The sequence below is a fragment of the Pteropus vampyrus genome, unplaced genomic scaffold (genome assembly GCF_000151845.1).
Source record: "Pteropus vampyrus isolate Shadow unplaced genomic scaffold, Pvam_2.0 Scaffold346, whole genome shotgun sequence".
In the NCBI taxonomy this organism is placed as follows: Eukaryota; Metazoa; Chordata; class Mammalia; order Chiroptera; family Pteropodidae; genus Pteropus; species Pteropus vampyrus.
This window is the reverse complement of record NW_011889127.1, coordinates 521855-536072: the sequence shown is the minus strand read 5'-3', so window position 1 is coordinate 536072 and position 14218 is coordinate 521855. Positions and strand designations below refer to the sequence as shown.

Sequence of the window (14218 nt, the reverse complement as noted above, 5' to 3'; positions counted from 1 at the left end):
GGCGTTTTAGATTACTTTAACCTTAACAAATCAGTGGACAGGTGCTGGGTACCCTTTTAACCTTGGTTACAGAAAAGGAAAATGAGGCTTAGAGAATTTAAACTCTCCTGTTCCTAACCTTTCGCTAAATTGTACCTTAAACTTGGCTTTATTTTTTTTTAATTATTTTTTTATGGTGACATTGGTTAATGAAATCCAATAAGTCTCAGCCGTACACTTTAACAGTGAGGCATGTGTATATTTACACTGTGTGTTCACCTCCCATAGTTAGATTTCTTTCTGTCACCACATATTTGACCCCCTTTCCCTTGTCTACCCGTTTTTGTTTTTTGTGTATGTGGGGTTTTTTTTGTTTTTTGTTTTTTTTTTATTAAAGCAGTTTAAGAACTGTTGAGGCCCTGGGGTCAAACTGGGGTAACCGTTTTGCTGTGTTGTTCAGGGAGGCCACTCACTGCCCCTCCCTCCACCCGAGACCCCGCGGGGCTCGGGCATCCTGGGAAAAGGGGCCCTGGTGTGGCAGCGCCCAGTGGAGCGACCCCGTCCCAGGGCAAGCTGGCTGCTGGGGTGGCAGTGCTCGTGGAGGACCCCAGGGCAAAACACAGCTGGACAGCGCTGGGGCCTCCCAGGAACACCTGGAACTTTAAGTCACGGTCGAGTTCCTGGGTGCTGGGTGAGTGCTCTGCTGCTTCACGGGACCCCATCTGGCAACCTCCTTTGGCTCTAAGGCTTCCCTCTGATGGTCCACCTGGTCCCCTGGTCCTCCCACACCGGTCCCCTCTCCTGCCTTCGTGGCAGGTTCCACACTTCAGGTGGCGGTTTTGAACCAGCAGCCCCCCATTTCGCTTAGGACATTCGCCGACTTCTGCCCCCACTGCCCGTGTGTTTGCCCAAGGTCTGGCCCCAGGAGCTGGCCATGGGGGAGCAGGGCCACCTTCCCAGCAGCGTGGTGTCCTGCACACAGGAGGTGCTCAAGTGAGTGAGTGACTCACTTGGAGTTAGGCCAGCTAGAGGCAGAAGGCTTCCGATGGCCCTGAAGCAAGTGTTCCCTGGGGACGGGTGTCTGTGTCAGGGCTCAGGAGCCACAGGCCTGAGTGTGAACCCCGGCACCGCCACTAACTAGCTGTGGAAGCCCAAGCAGACCACTTCCCGGAGTCACACCTTTGAAACGGACCATGGCGGCAGCTGTGGAGATCAGTGAGGTCACTCACAGGGCACTTAACCCAGGGCCTGGCATGGGTGGATCAGCCAGAGTGCCCTCAGCAAACGTGATCGCTGTCAACCACGACCACCCTTGTCTGCCACTCACCTCACAGCCCGTAGAAAACGGAGAAAAATGCCACGGGCTAGAGAGGAGAAGCAGTCCGCGGGGGAGAGGCGGGACGCTTTCTGAGCATCATGCAGGGGGCCAAAGACGTCCGAGCAAATGCCCCTTGAGCTGCTCTGTCCCCAAGGGGAGGATGGGCAGGGAGGCAGATGACGCAGCACAGGGTGGAGAGGAGCCCCACCCAGGTCCAGCACAGGCCTCCGGCGGCCCAGGGAGACACGGGAGGGGCGACACGGGAGGGGCGACACAGCAGGGGTGGCGGTGTCTGCTCAGGCGAGAGACCTGGAGGACCAGTGTAGAGAGAGAGCAGCCTGGGGCTCCCGCCCTCCAGCGGGGACTGGGCACGCTCCTCCCTGGAGCTCCCGCCCTCGGCCTGAGCGCTGGTGTGGCGGGCAGCGCCGACGCACGGGAGTGCTCCGTCTGCCCGTCCGAGGCGACCTCGAGGCCCACTTCGGGCTCTCCGCTCCACGGACGGGAACGGAGGTGCGCACTGGCCCCGGGAAGAGCCCAGGGTCCCACCGATGACCAGCTGACCAGGCTCCGAGCGGGTTCCTCAGGGGCTGGCACAGGGGACGCCGACCACCCGCCTGGATGGGGCGGCAGGCTCAGGGAGCAGGTGCAGGTGGGTGTGAGGGACCCCGGGGGGGGGGCTGAGATCAGGCCTGAGAGGAGCAGCAAGTTTGGGGCTCCCCTTCAGCTTGGGGCACACCAAACCCTCGAATCCCCTGACCAAATTACCATAACTATACCATCTTCCTGATGTAACTGATCCTAACAAGCGAATTTTAAAACACTGAAATAGCGCAATGCTCAAAATCAAATTTTCGCCATACTTCAGGAAAAGAACTTCAATTTTAAACCAAACTGCAATGAATCAAGTAACAATTTTACATGACTTTTATTTAACAAAACCACATATTTACAATTCAAAAAGCCCTAATTTGATACACTTAATAAAATTAAAGGTTAACTGTACAAGCGATTAAAACATGATATGTAGCAAGTGTCATCAGGACTTTTCTATCAGCGAACTATGTAAAATAGTCGAAATTGAGCAGTTAAAAAGTACCTTTTAAAGTGAACCTTGTTTCTAGATGAGATTTCAAGGACTGGTGGGGACGCAGCCTTCGACCCTAAAGTGCCAGTTGTACAAAGGTCCCAAACCCAAAATCTTAGATTCTGCAAATCGGTGGCCGGGGACGTGGACAGGGCGAGCTCCCGAGGGGGTGCAGCGTTTTGCCGTGTTTCCAGTTTTCTAAAGCGGCATCTGGCAGAGGAGCGCAGCCCTGTGCCTCTCTGAGGCCCTCTGTGGGAGGCGGCCGTGTGGCCCCGGGCAGGGGCTCAGAACTTCCGGCCTCTGACGTGGACACAGCAAACCAGCAAGGCCTCACGGGGTCCCCGAACAGGTCATGGACACCTCTTCAGAACTGGAGATTCGGTCAGTGCTCCGGATTGGCATGAAATCCATTTTAAAAGTTAACACGCAAATGGTGCTATCCAGACAGATGTATGTCAAACTCGAACAACGGATGTTAGGGGCTGGGTTTGGAACGCGCGTGTCCTTCCGGCCGGAACCGCACACCGCCTGGCTGCCTCGCTCTCTGTCGCAACTCAAGGAACATCTTTATGTACAGTAAGAAAATATATACATCTTTCAGGAACAGAAAGCCCACGTCAGGGAGCAACCTGGGCACACTCGCCAGCCCGCCTCCCAGGCTGGCACAATCCAGGCCACGTGCAGCATCGTATCAGGCGGCTGCGTCTGGCAGGCAGCTGAGACCTCAGTGAACACGGACCCTCTCCCCTCCCAGGTCGGGTGAGTCAGCCTGTGAAGGCTGGGGCGGAAAGCGGTACCCACGATGCTCTGCGACCGCCCTGGAGAATTCGGTGAGGGAGGCAAGGGAACAAAGGCCGTCTCGGGAAAAACCAGGCGGAACAGAGCTGGGCTGGGGGCACAAGGTCAGCCACTGCTCGGCAACTTGCTATCGCACTGAGAAGTGTCGCAGGCAGATGTGACAGATGCAGAACACCTGGAAGAGTGATGCCACGGCAGGCGTTAGCCCCAGCCCAGGTGTCCTGGCTGCATCCTAGAGAGAGCTGAGGGTGCTCGCAACATCAGAAACAAGACGGACCCTGGGGCGCCCCCAGCGGCGGGAAGGATGGCCGAGAAGGGCCAGAGGGCGCCAGCCACGTTGCTGCACGCACCACACGCTGCGAGTGACCTGTGCCCTCCAACCTGGACTGCCCAGCAAGCACTCCCGGGGACCAACTCCCAGCGGATGACCACGTGGGAAGCTATTTCCATAGAGATCTGCCTGCCCTTTGGACTACTCTGCAAAAACCGTTCATTTCTTTGAATGTGGATAACCAAAGTTCTTAACACGAAGTTCTCAAAATTAGTCATGGGAAAGCTAGAACGAGGTGTTAATGACCTTGGGAAACCAGCTAAAACCTAAAATAGGAAAAGGCTGATGAAATGGACGCACTGAGAACTTTGACGAGACTGTCTGTGCTGCCGGGTGTGGGGTTTACTCCTCCGCCCTTATGACAGTCCACCTTTAAGCCACACGTGTGAGGGAAGCGCTGGCACTCAGCGCTGGCCCCTGCGTTCAGGTGACAAAGGACAGAGGAGCCTTCTGTCAGAGCAAGGGAGCAGGCTCCCCCCACACTGGGCTGTCCCCGGCCTGCCCAGAGATGAGCAGGGGGCCAGGAGGCAGGTCTTAAGGTCCCCTTTCCCCCCACTCTGACTTATGGGGGGCTGTCTACATCCCTTCCATCGGCTTTTAGACCGTCTGCCGCCATGGGCCTTCCCTGCGAACGGCTCTTCCTGCCTCGACTTCCCACCACTGCTCAGTGGGTGCAGGGGGCAGTCTCCGGGAGTGAGGGTCCCCACTGGACCCTCAGCGCCCATCTTCAGCCCTGTGCTGTCATGTGGCAAAGGCAACATGGTAAACGGTCAGGCCGAGGTCAGGTCGTGTCCCTGGGCGCCCACGGGCATCCGTCATGACGACCCCACGAGAGCTCTTTTGCCTTTGGCTCATCTTTGGTAGGTGGGCTTTCCACTTCTGGGAAGGTTATCGCGGTCCCTAAATCAGCAGTCTCTTACTACAACAGGTGACTATGAGCCCAAAGCATCTCTGAGGTCTCCCAAGGAACTTCTCATGCACCTGGGCTAAGAAAGACTGTAATGTCCCTTCCAATAGTTGACGTAAAAGTATTATGATTTAATTAACTTTTTGCTGACAGGAGGGGAGGGAGTCAGCCGCTGCTGTGTTCGAGCCATGCGGAGCACGCGACGGTCGGCCACGGGTGACACTGGGCCACCGTCCCACTGGGCTGCTTAAGGCTAAGCCTCGGTTTGGTTCTTTACAAGTTTTGTCTGTTTTGTTTTGTTTTAAGGCCAACTCCAGTGTTAGGGAGCAGAGAGGAACAGAGCCCCTGTTCGCAGCTGCCAGGGTGTCCGCCTGAGAGGGCACAGGTGCTCTGGGACCCCGCTGCGTGCCGAGCGCGTCCGCCTGCCGCCTCAGTGCCTGGGAGGGGGACTTCCTTTCTCCGTCTCACGGCTGTCCTTCTGCAGCGCTGCCAGCACCTGGGGTCACAGGGAAGACATCCGTGGGCGCCCCGCGACACGCTGAGGCACAGCCCGAGAGGCCGCTGCGCCCGCCTGTCCTCCGCACCTCGTCCACACTCCCCGGCCGACACCGCCCCGCCCGCCCACGCAGGCTGATGGCCCACAGCCAATCCCGCCAGCCACGTGCCAACATCGAGACAGGGCCGCAGGGTTCCCCGCCCACGCCCACGGCCAGCCCCCCACCAGCGAATCCCGCATCGGCTCCTCGCGCCTCCTGAGCGTCCCCAGCGGGCTCGGCCGCCTGGCCCTGCTCGCGCGGGTCCTGGTTGGCGCCTTCATCTTCTAATACACACTCCACTGTGACCGCTTCGCGACAGCGCTGACAATGACCATGGCTGCATCTGCTGGACACCCGCCCCAGGCCCAGCAGAGCGCCCCGCTCCACGCACAGCGGCTGTCTAACCCACGCGACACGCTGGGCGGGGGGTGGGGGGGCAACGCCCCTTCGTAAGGCCGGAGCGTCGCGTGCTCACAGACGTGACGCGCTCCAGGTTAAGCAGCCCATACGGCTCCACGAAACCAGATTCGTCCTATTCCAAACCCTGGGAACCTCTGTGGCCCCAGTGCTCATCTACTGGGGACCGGGCCCAGCGCCACTTTAACTGAATTACAAATTACAAGGTGTAAAGCAGAAACATTTTACGAAAGTTTCCAACGGGCTGCACAGAGGACTAGCAGTGGGCAGGCCCCCCGCCCCCACCTCTAAGTAAACGGGGCTGCCAACCAAATGGCCATTCACCTGTTTTATAAAGCTCACCGGAGTCCTAACCTCAAGCACAGCACCTAAGAGCAATGTGCACGCCCATGGCTCCCATGATGCTTCACGCTCTGTACCCAGCATCGGACGAACCCCTATCACTCTACCGTTGTCAGAGAATGTCTGACTGTCGCTAATCTCTGACCCAGTTTCAATCAATAATTTTTACCTACTTCCTAAAATGTAGGAAGCAAAACGTCAGCTGTGGGTTTACTCCTTCCCTCTCTGCGTGTCTGTGTGTGGGGGTCGGGGGTGGGGGTTGGGAGGGGTGGGGGAGCCGCAGGCGGGGGGAAGTAGGTCCGTGGCCGTGACCACACAGGTTGGAAAGGCTGACAGTCACACATCCCGGGAGTGCTGTCGTCCCCCCTCCTCTGCTGAGGGGCGCCTTCCAGCTCCCTGGGCTCCTCCGTTTACCAGTGAGATGAGGACCAGCCCACCCACCCACAGGCTCCGGGAGGGGGAGGAGGAGGGGCCCGCTCCGTGTTAGCTCCCTGTGCTTTCTGTCTCGGGCCGGTGGGCTTCGTTTATCAAATACTAATGTGGAGACAGCACTGTGATGGCACTAGAGCTCTGACCTCCCAGTGCCACTGCAGAATGGCACTTTATCATCCAGCCCTTCCATCTGACAGACCTCAAGAGGGGATGGCTGCCCGAGCCCCCTGCGGCAGAGCCAAGCCTCGAGCCAGATGTCGTCACCTCCAGCCCGCCAACGACTTTGGAGAGGGCTGTTTCCTCAAAGAGCCCTCTGAGCGAGGTGCTTCCTACATTACGGACAAGCCACGTGTCCACGTCTCAGGGGTTGCGGGAGATCCGCTCACCTGGGCCCACTTCTTGTTCCGACTCTGCATCTGAATTGTCGCTATGCAAGCAAAGAACTCCTCGGCGGGCAGGTGGTCGGGCAGCCTGGTGAGCAGCTGGGCCATGTGGATGAAGTCCATCTTCGTCAGGATGTCCTCGAACAGCTTCAGGACGCCCAGTGCCGTGCGGAACAGAAACTCCTCCCCATCACGACAGAATACGTCCCAGATCCGACAGGCCAGGTCAAGGGGCAAGGACTTGCTGTATAAAGTAAAGATCCTGGGGAAAAAGGTTGCGTTTCTCAGACTTTGGTTGGCACCAAGAAAGAGCTGTGGACTCAGGTGGACCCATGACAGAGGCTCATGTCGCTCACTCCCATCCTTGGACGCACACGTGGGGGCCGGTGAGCGCCAGGCCTGCATCCATGCTGAAAGCCAACTTAAAAGCTTCCTAAAACAGCACTACTGGATTCCGCATGGAACTGCAAACACCGTCCGGTGCAAATTACTGATACCAATTACTTCTACAAACAACGAATATTCATGAAGCACCTACTATGTGCTTGCTCTGTGGTAGGCGCTGGGTATGAGGTTAAAAGGCAGACAGAGCTCAGAGTCTGGTGGGGGGTAAAAACGGAACAGAAACTACGATTCAGCGTTCCCAGGACTCTGGGGCGTCCTGTACCCTCTTCCCCCAGTAGGGGTCAGCAAAGGAACAAAGTAAACGTTTCCAAATAAATTTGACTATGGACTTAAATGCAAACCTTGAGACGGAAAAGTGAAATACAGATACACATTCCCTTAAACAGTTTTGATGATCACAATGCAAACTACCAAACACACACAATTCCGAGCGATCAAATATGTTATCCGGCTGGATCATTTCTAGCCTGGAACGTGCCCGTCACACAGCAAGGCGAGTCCAGGTTGAGACATTAGGCAAACTGGTCCTCTGGGAACCCGTCCTCCCCTCCCCAGCTGTGACACGCAGCCCAATGCCATCTCCTGACCCTCAGACCCAGCTAGATGCTCCGTCCTGCCTGGCCTCCCTCGGCCCTGGTGCCTGCCAGAACAGGCCGCGTCTCCACCTTCTCGCAGAGGCTGCACAGGGGCAGGGACCCTGCTCCGTCCACCCCCACCCGCGGCATCCAGCACAGCACCTGGCGATCTCTGCTGAACGACTAAATGAGGACAGACCCCTAGGCTGCATCCGATGACAGACGATGGCGGTTCTCATGACCTCATCGGAACCACTCCTCACAGAAGTAGCGATTCTCAACTGCGGGGGACGGGTCCCCATCCTTCCTGGGAAATCACTCTTCCAGGTGCCCATGCCAGCTCGAGATACATGGGGTCCATGGAGGCGCTGACCTCCAGAGCTGGGCTCGGACCACAGGGCTGCCTAGGTCAGGAGGCAACATCATCAAGCCTTTGACAGGGGGACCCGCACTCTGCTGGGACAGATGCCAGAACTGCAGCATGCTGGCCAGTCTGCACACGGGCTGCATGGACACAGAGGCTCCAGGATGCGATTCAGTTCAGACCCCCTGGCAGGACCTGGAGGGGCACTCACGTGCTCAGCACAGCACGCCAACCACAACACGGTTAACGTTCGCGGCCACGCCATGTCCGTGCTTCGAAACTCTAAGAGACTCAAGGAAACCACGACAGTCCATTCATTCAGCTCAGATGTTGGAATAGGGACACAGATGTCAGGGGAAAACTGCCCCAGGTCCCGCCAAGAATAAGTGGCAGAGCCAGACGCTCTGAACATCCAGACTACGCTAGATGCCACCAGCAACACTGTTGCAGGCCTGCTAGGACACTTTATTTTTAAAAGTCACAGCACGTCCTCAGCCTGAGCTTCTTACTATCTCAAAAACAGCAAACGATTTCATTATTCAGTCTAGAAAACACGGTGGAGCGATCCAGGAGGTCTTCTGCATCTAGACTCCATCCAGAGCACATTCTCAATCCTCTCCAGAGAATGTGCTTATTTTCAAAAAACGAAAAGGAGCTGACCTAATTCGCATCTCCACTTCTTATCCGTCGGCTCATTCGTGGAAATCAAGCCCCGACCTCTTAAAAGCAGCATCTGAAGTAAAAAGCGATCAGAAAAAAGCACAGCTACAGGCCACGAAGAGGGCGAGTGACACCAAAGAAACTTCTTCGGCACAGTATTCTCGAGCTCGGGTCTGTGCGTGGGCCTCCAGAACTACCGCAGACACATTCTGAACTCTATATAATCGAGCAAACACCTGAACGATCCAGAACACGGCGGTCAAAGCCTGCGAGGTCCACCTGCTCGGTCCCCACACCCGCCCCGGCGCTATCGTCCTCAGGAGCTAGCGGCCGAGATCTGAGCCCCCGCGTCTAAGCAGCGCAGTCCAGGCGCCTGCAACACCTCTGACACCTGCGCTTTGGTGACGAGGATACGGAGCACCCAAGGAAACAGCACCTTCTGCCCTTAGGGGCGGCTTAACTGCAAGCGGGGGCAGGAGCAGGGACCGCCAGTCAGCGTGCGCACGTGTGTGTGCATGCAGATACGCATACTCGTGAACAGGATGGCCGTGCCTAGTGGGGACACAGGCGTCACCGGGCGGCCACTGAAACGCCCGCGGCAAGGTCACAGCTGCAGTGGAGGGAACCTGGACAGAGCCTGCAAGGGGTTTACCTCACGGGACTGCAACAGAGTCAAGGCCACTGGGCTCTGGCAGAGCAGTCCCAAGGGTGGAGCCGTCAGTCGGGGGGTGCGGGGTCTCTGGTGTCAGTCAGACATCTGGGCGGATACGCCCATTCATTTGGACTGCAGGGGAGGGCTCTGCGCCGCGGGCGGCTTGCACACTGACGGCATTCCAGGATCAGAGGGACCGTCAAAGGCGGCTGAAAAGTCACATAAGACTGAGAACTGAAGAACACGGCTTTTAAATCTTCACCTGGCCAATGTCTACTCACCCAAGTCTCAGCCCATGTGACCCTCTCTGGGAAGCCACATGCTGGCCTGGGGCGAGGCTGGCTTTCCACTGCACCGCATACATCCCCCTTCATAAAAGTCGCCAGGCAGGAGGGACACCCCGCCAGCTTCCCTCTGCCTCGCTCGGCCTCCGCACCTCTGAGCCCTGCAGAGCCCCAAAGGCCTTCAGCACCAGCTCCCAGACCTCTTCCCCCGCCCCGCCCCGCCCCCAAGAGCCCAGCATCCCTGAGCTCTGTCTCCAGCCCTAGACTGCCAGTGCCTCCAGGGCAGAGACCTCTGTCCCCCACAGAGTAGGGAGGGTACCCCGCCTCCCTCCAGCAAGTGGGGCTGCTCCGAGGTGCTTCCTGCTCAGATGTGCTTTCTGCTCGCTCCCTCCCTCCCTCCCTCTCCCCCTTCACTGGTAAACCATTCATTACCAGCAGCTTTCAAATGCCTGACTGTATTTTAAACCATTTAGATTAAAAAAACCTGATGTGAATAGAAAAGTAAAACAATCCCCTCCTGGCTGGCTCTCAGAGCAGTGGTTATGCAGCACCATTCACGCATGTGGGGAGCCCACTCAGCTCCCCGTGGGGCTCAGGGCCAGCACCAGACCAGGCCCAACATGCTGACGCCAGGTTCTGTCCAGGTGCCACAGAAGCCCTGCCACGGGATGGGGGGATCGGGGGATCGGGACGGAGCCAGGAGCGAGGGGAGCCCGCTCTCTGCAGTGCGCCATGGGCTTCGCCCTGCCCCACTGGCCCTCCCGGGGCTGCAGCGTGTTCCTCCGTGAAAGGAAGCGAGAACTCAAGGATTTTTCTCCCCCAAGAAATGTTTGTTTTTCTCCCCTGGACCACTGCACATGAATGCACCGTGTATCAAAAACAGTGATTTCGGGTACAGATTCAACTCATGCAAAATAACGTACTTCTGTGCTGCCCGATCAATGAGATGGCTAGAGGTTTAAGGGACACCAAACACCAGTTGTATCGCTCTCCCCCATCACGTGTGTGAGGGGACCCGGAAGGCTGTTTTCCTGTCAAGCCTTCGCCATCCCCAAAACATTCGTATCTGGCCACGTCTGTTCTAACGGGGAGCCGCTGGGGGAGGCAGAAGCCAGCTCTGGGGGCCAAGGCCCACACGAGACACCACAGGGGAGCGAGCTGACTCCCACCCGGTCTGCTCCTCAGAGGCCCGGAAGCACGTGCTCCGGGGCTGGCACTGCTTCATGCGATTCCTCCGGGATTATCCAATCGATGTAATCCTTGCTGCCACCTCATGAGAAGCAGCCACCACCCCCATTTTACAGATCAGGGAACTGCAAATAAAGGGAGTCTGGAAACTCAGACAAGGTCGAGGGTCAAGGTCATCTAGCAGTCTCCCCATGTGAGAAGCCACAACCAGAGACTTGGACCTTCGAGGTCTGACATCACCAATTTCCAGCTAGGCCTCAACTTCCCCATCCTGACTGTCCCTAAGAACAAGCTTTTGCCCCCAGGGATGGCTTAGGAGGTGGCCCTGAGCCCTGAGCCCCACCATGGCACTCCCTGAATCTTAAAATACTGGGACAAGCAGACTGAATAGATGCTTCTGGATAAGAACGGGCTTACTGCTTAGCCTTATTAGATTTTGTGAGGATTAAATAAAACATCAAACACGCAACACAACTCCATTTGTTACAAACTACAGGTAGTTACTGAAGACTCTGTTAAAGTTAGTTAACAGGCTCCATCTCCAGCCAGGCTGGGTGGCTGGGGACAGACAAGCTGTGTGGGCCTTTCCCGCAAGGTTTCCCACCTGTGATTGGACTCCCCTTCCCTCCTGACACGCACGCACGCACGCACGCAAGCGCACGCACACACACACACATGCACGCGCACAGGCACACACATGCACATTCATGCACACGTGCACTCCCATGCACGCGCACATGCACTCACACACACATGCACTCATGCACGCACACACACATGCACACTCATGCACACACGTGTGCACGCACACCACTCACATGCACGCACGCACTCACATGCACATACACTCAAGCACACGTGCACACTCATGCACACACACGCACTCATGCGCGCACACACATGCACACACACATGTGCACATCCATGCACACATGCACCCGCACACGTGCACACATGCATGTGCACGTTCATGCACACATGTGCACTCCCACGCACGCACACACACGTGTGCACACACACCACTCACATGCACACACGTACTCACGCACACACACAAGCACACACACACACACGCTCACGCACGCAGGCCGGTGCATGCTGGACACTATGCTGGATGCTCCTGGCCCAGCGAGGCGTCCCTTGCGTGGAGGAGTGCCCGGGCAGACCGCACCTGGAAGGTGAAAGCTATAAATCGAACGTGCGCGAGGTGCGACAGAGACTAAACTTCCGACGTAATTTCACCGTGGACTGGCCCTCTGAAGTAGAGATGCGGTGTGAAGAGACCTCCGAGTACCACAGAACACCGCTGCGAGGAACGTCATCCCGCTAGGGACGTGTGCCGGACTTAAAGTCAAGACTGCTTACTGCAAACCCACGCACGCCTCCAAGTAACTGCCATTTGAGAGCAATAGGAAATATTTTGATAAGTTAAATGACCGCATGTCAGTCCTCCCACAAAACGTGGGCACTAGGCTGTGTGAACACTCAAAACTCTATGGGAAGGACGCAGGTGGTGGGGCCCTGTCCTGACCCTCCACGCAGGCAGAGTGACAAGCACACTACAAAAGGCCCCTTGCCAGGACAGCGGTGTCAGCAAGTAAGTCTAATTCTCGACTGTGAAATCCCTGTACCCCGCTGGGCAGACAACACCCACAGGTGGACGTGCAGGAGCGGCTGGTCCCAGCTGGGCCTCGGGCTGGACTCTGCGTGTTTAAACTCAGGAAGGGACCCCGCAGGAAGGAGCAGAAGCCTTCTTTGACCTAGGACTCTGAACCGAGCCTGGGGCCAGGCGTGAGCAACACAGAGGTGACTGACATAGCTCAGTCTGTTACGGGGGCAGCAAGAAACAGGACAGCCTCGAGGGGCCAGCGCTGTGATGCGGGAGCAGAAGCGGCAGGGGAGGGAGGGAGGCCATGTCCTACAAAGCTCCACCGCGACAATCCGCGGGGCAGGAAGATGGTCCTGGGAACGAAGGAACAGTTCCTGAACTGGCCTCCGGTGGGCAGACGGCTCCTGCACAGCTCACCCCAACACTGAGCTGGCCAAAGCACATGCGCCCCCAACCCTCTGACATGACAAAAAGGCCTTGTTGCTCAAGCAACAGGTTCCTGGAGCCCTAGGACTCATTAGTCACACAGCCCACACGCACAGCGCAGCCCGCCACACGTGTGCAGCTCGGAGGCAGGTCCAGCTGTCCAGGGTGTACACGTGGCTTCTGGGGAGGTGACGTGACGCAGCCGGCCTGGGCCGCTCACTGCAGGTGTGCCAGGACCGCAGGAGGGGCCTCGGTGGCTTCTTCTGTGCTAAGATCTACAGCTGCTCCCGACGCGGTGAGGGTGACGCACAGTGACGAGTGTCTCCGGGACGTCAGCGTCTCGGTCCGGGGTGAGCCTGTGCCTGCCCTGTGCTTCCTCCCGGGGCCGCCCCGTTTCTGACCTGAGCGTTTACCTGGCAGCACCCCACCGAGAGCTGGGATCACTGCGGACGACACGTGCAGACAGGATCGAGTCACGAACGCATGGTTTTCCGTGCTTAATTCAACTTAAATATTTACCAAAGACCTACTGTGTGCCTACCCCTGCAGTGGGACTGTAAAAATGGACGACGTTTGTCCTCCTAGGTCTTTACGCGAAGAAGTAGTCAAGCATTTCCCCAAGAAGGAGCCGACGCCTGCGGAGGCCTCATCAAAGCACGGTGGGCAGCATCCCCGAAGCCTTGGGCACTGACGCGACACGAAGGTGGAACCCACGGAACCCCTGGAGCCCCCTTTCTGCTGAGACACCCTGCACTCGGCTTCCCCTGTCATTGCAAACAAGTCTGACCTGCTTTACAGTCCCCAGGGGCACTGTCCGCATGCGATGCTATCTATCTCTGGAGCTGCAGCCAGGGGCCCGCCTCGTGGTCATGCGGCCTTGTGACGAAGGCCCTCAGGGAGAAATCGCAGGAAGGCATGTCAGCTCTGGAGTGGGGACAGCTCTGGAGTGGGGACGTGACTGCGCTCGCCGGCTCCGTTCAGTGGCCCTGGGCGCCGCCCTCTGCCTCTCTGAGCCTCAGTTTTCTCATCCGTGAAACGCAGGTCACGATCCATTCCAGGGGCTGGTTCTGAAGGTTAAGCGCCGTCAGCGAAAGCGGGGCCCTGGGCCTCCGCGCCCCCCAACCCGCATTATAGCCATCCCCGACTAGAACGGAGACGACAGGCAGCCTCGGGCACAGCCGTGACCCACTCAACCAATCCGAGCGGAGCATCACAGCATTTTTTTCTGAATAAATAGAGGACAAAATAGGAAACTTCAGAAACTGTCTCGTGAAACTTCTTTCAGTCTTATGTACCTGTCACGCTTCCGCACACACGGCCACAAGCAGGGACACGACACAAAACTGGTTTCCTTTTGCAGGACAGGGTGACATGAGCTTAGAAGATGCTACTCTAGGACAGTGTTCCCCTGACTTTGTTTGCGGCCTGGACCCCTAAAACTCTAACTTTGGGCTGTAAAATAATCAGGGAGCCGCTGAAGACCCAGGTCCTGTCCGACCCGCTCCTAACGCCCTGTCCCATTGCTCAC

General features: G+C 57.3%; 1 protein-coding gene across 9 annotated transcripts in view; it reads right to left on the bottom strand.

The window, feature by feature from the left end:
• Window positions 1-2198: 2198 nt before the first annotated feature.
• The window catches only part of TBC1D14 (TBC1 domain family member 14), an 85998-nt gene continuing 73978 nt past the window's right edge, over window positions 2199-14218 (bottom strand). For 6 of the 9 annotated variants that reach the window (XM_011378561.2, XM_011378563.2, XM_023522398.1 and 3 more), the window contains 2 exons: window positions 6531-6789; window positions 2199-4913 (listed from right to left, as the gene is read on the bottom strand). In XM_011378561.2, coding sequence (XP_011376863.1) covers window positions 4848-4913; window positions 6531-6789 — 325 coding nt within the window. In that variant the 3' untranslated portion in view covers window positions 2199-4847. Of the gene's footprint in view, window positions 4914-6530; window positions 6790-11983; window positions 13916-14218 lie in introns of those variants that run through there. The other 3 variants (XR_002776892.1, XM_023522399.1, XR_002776891.1) reach the window with 2 other exon arrangements.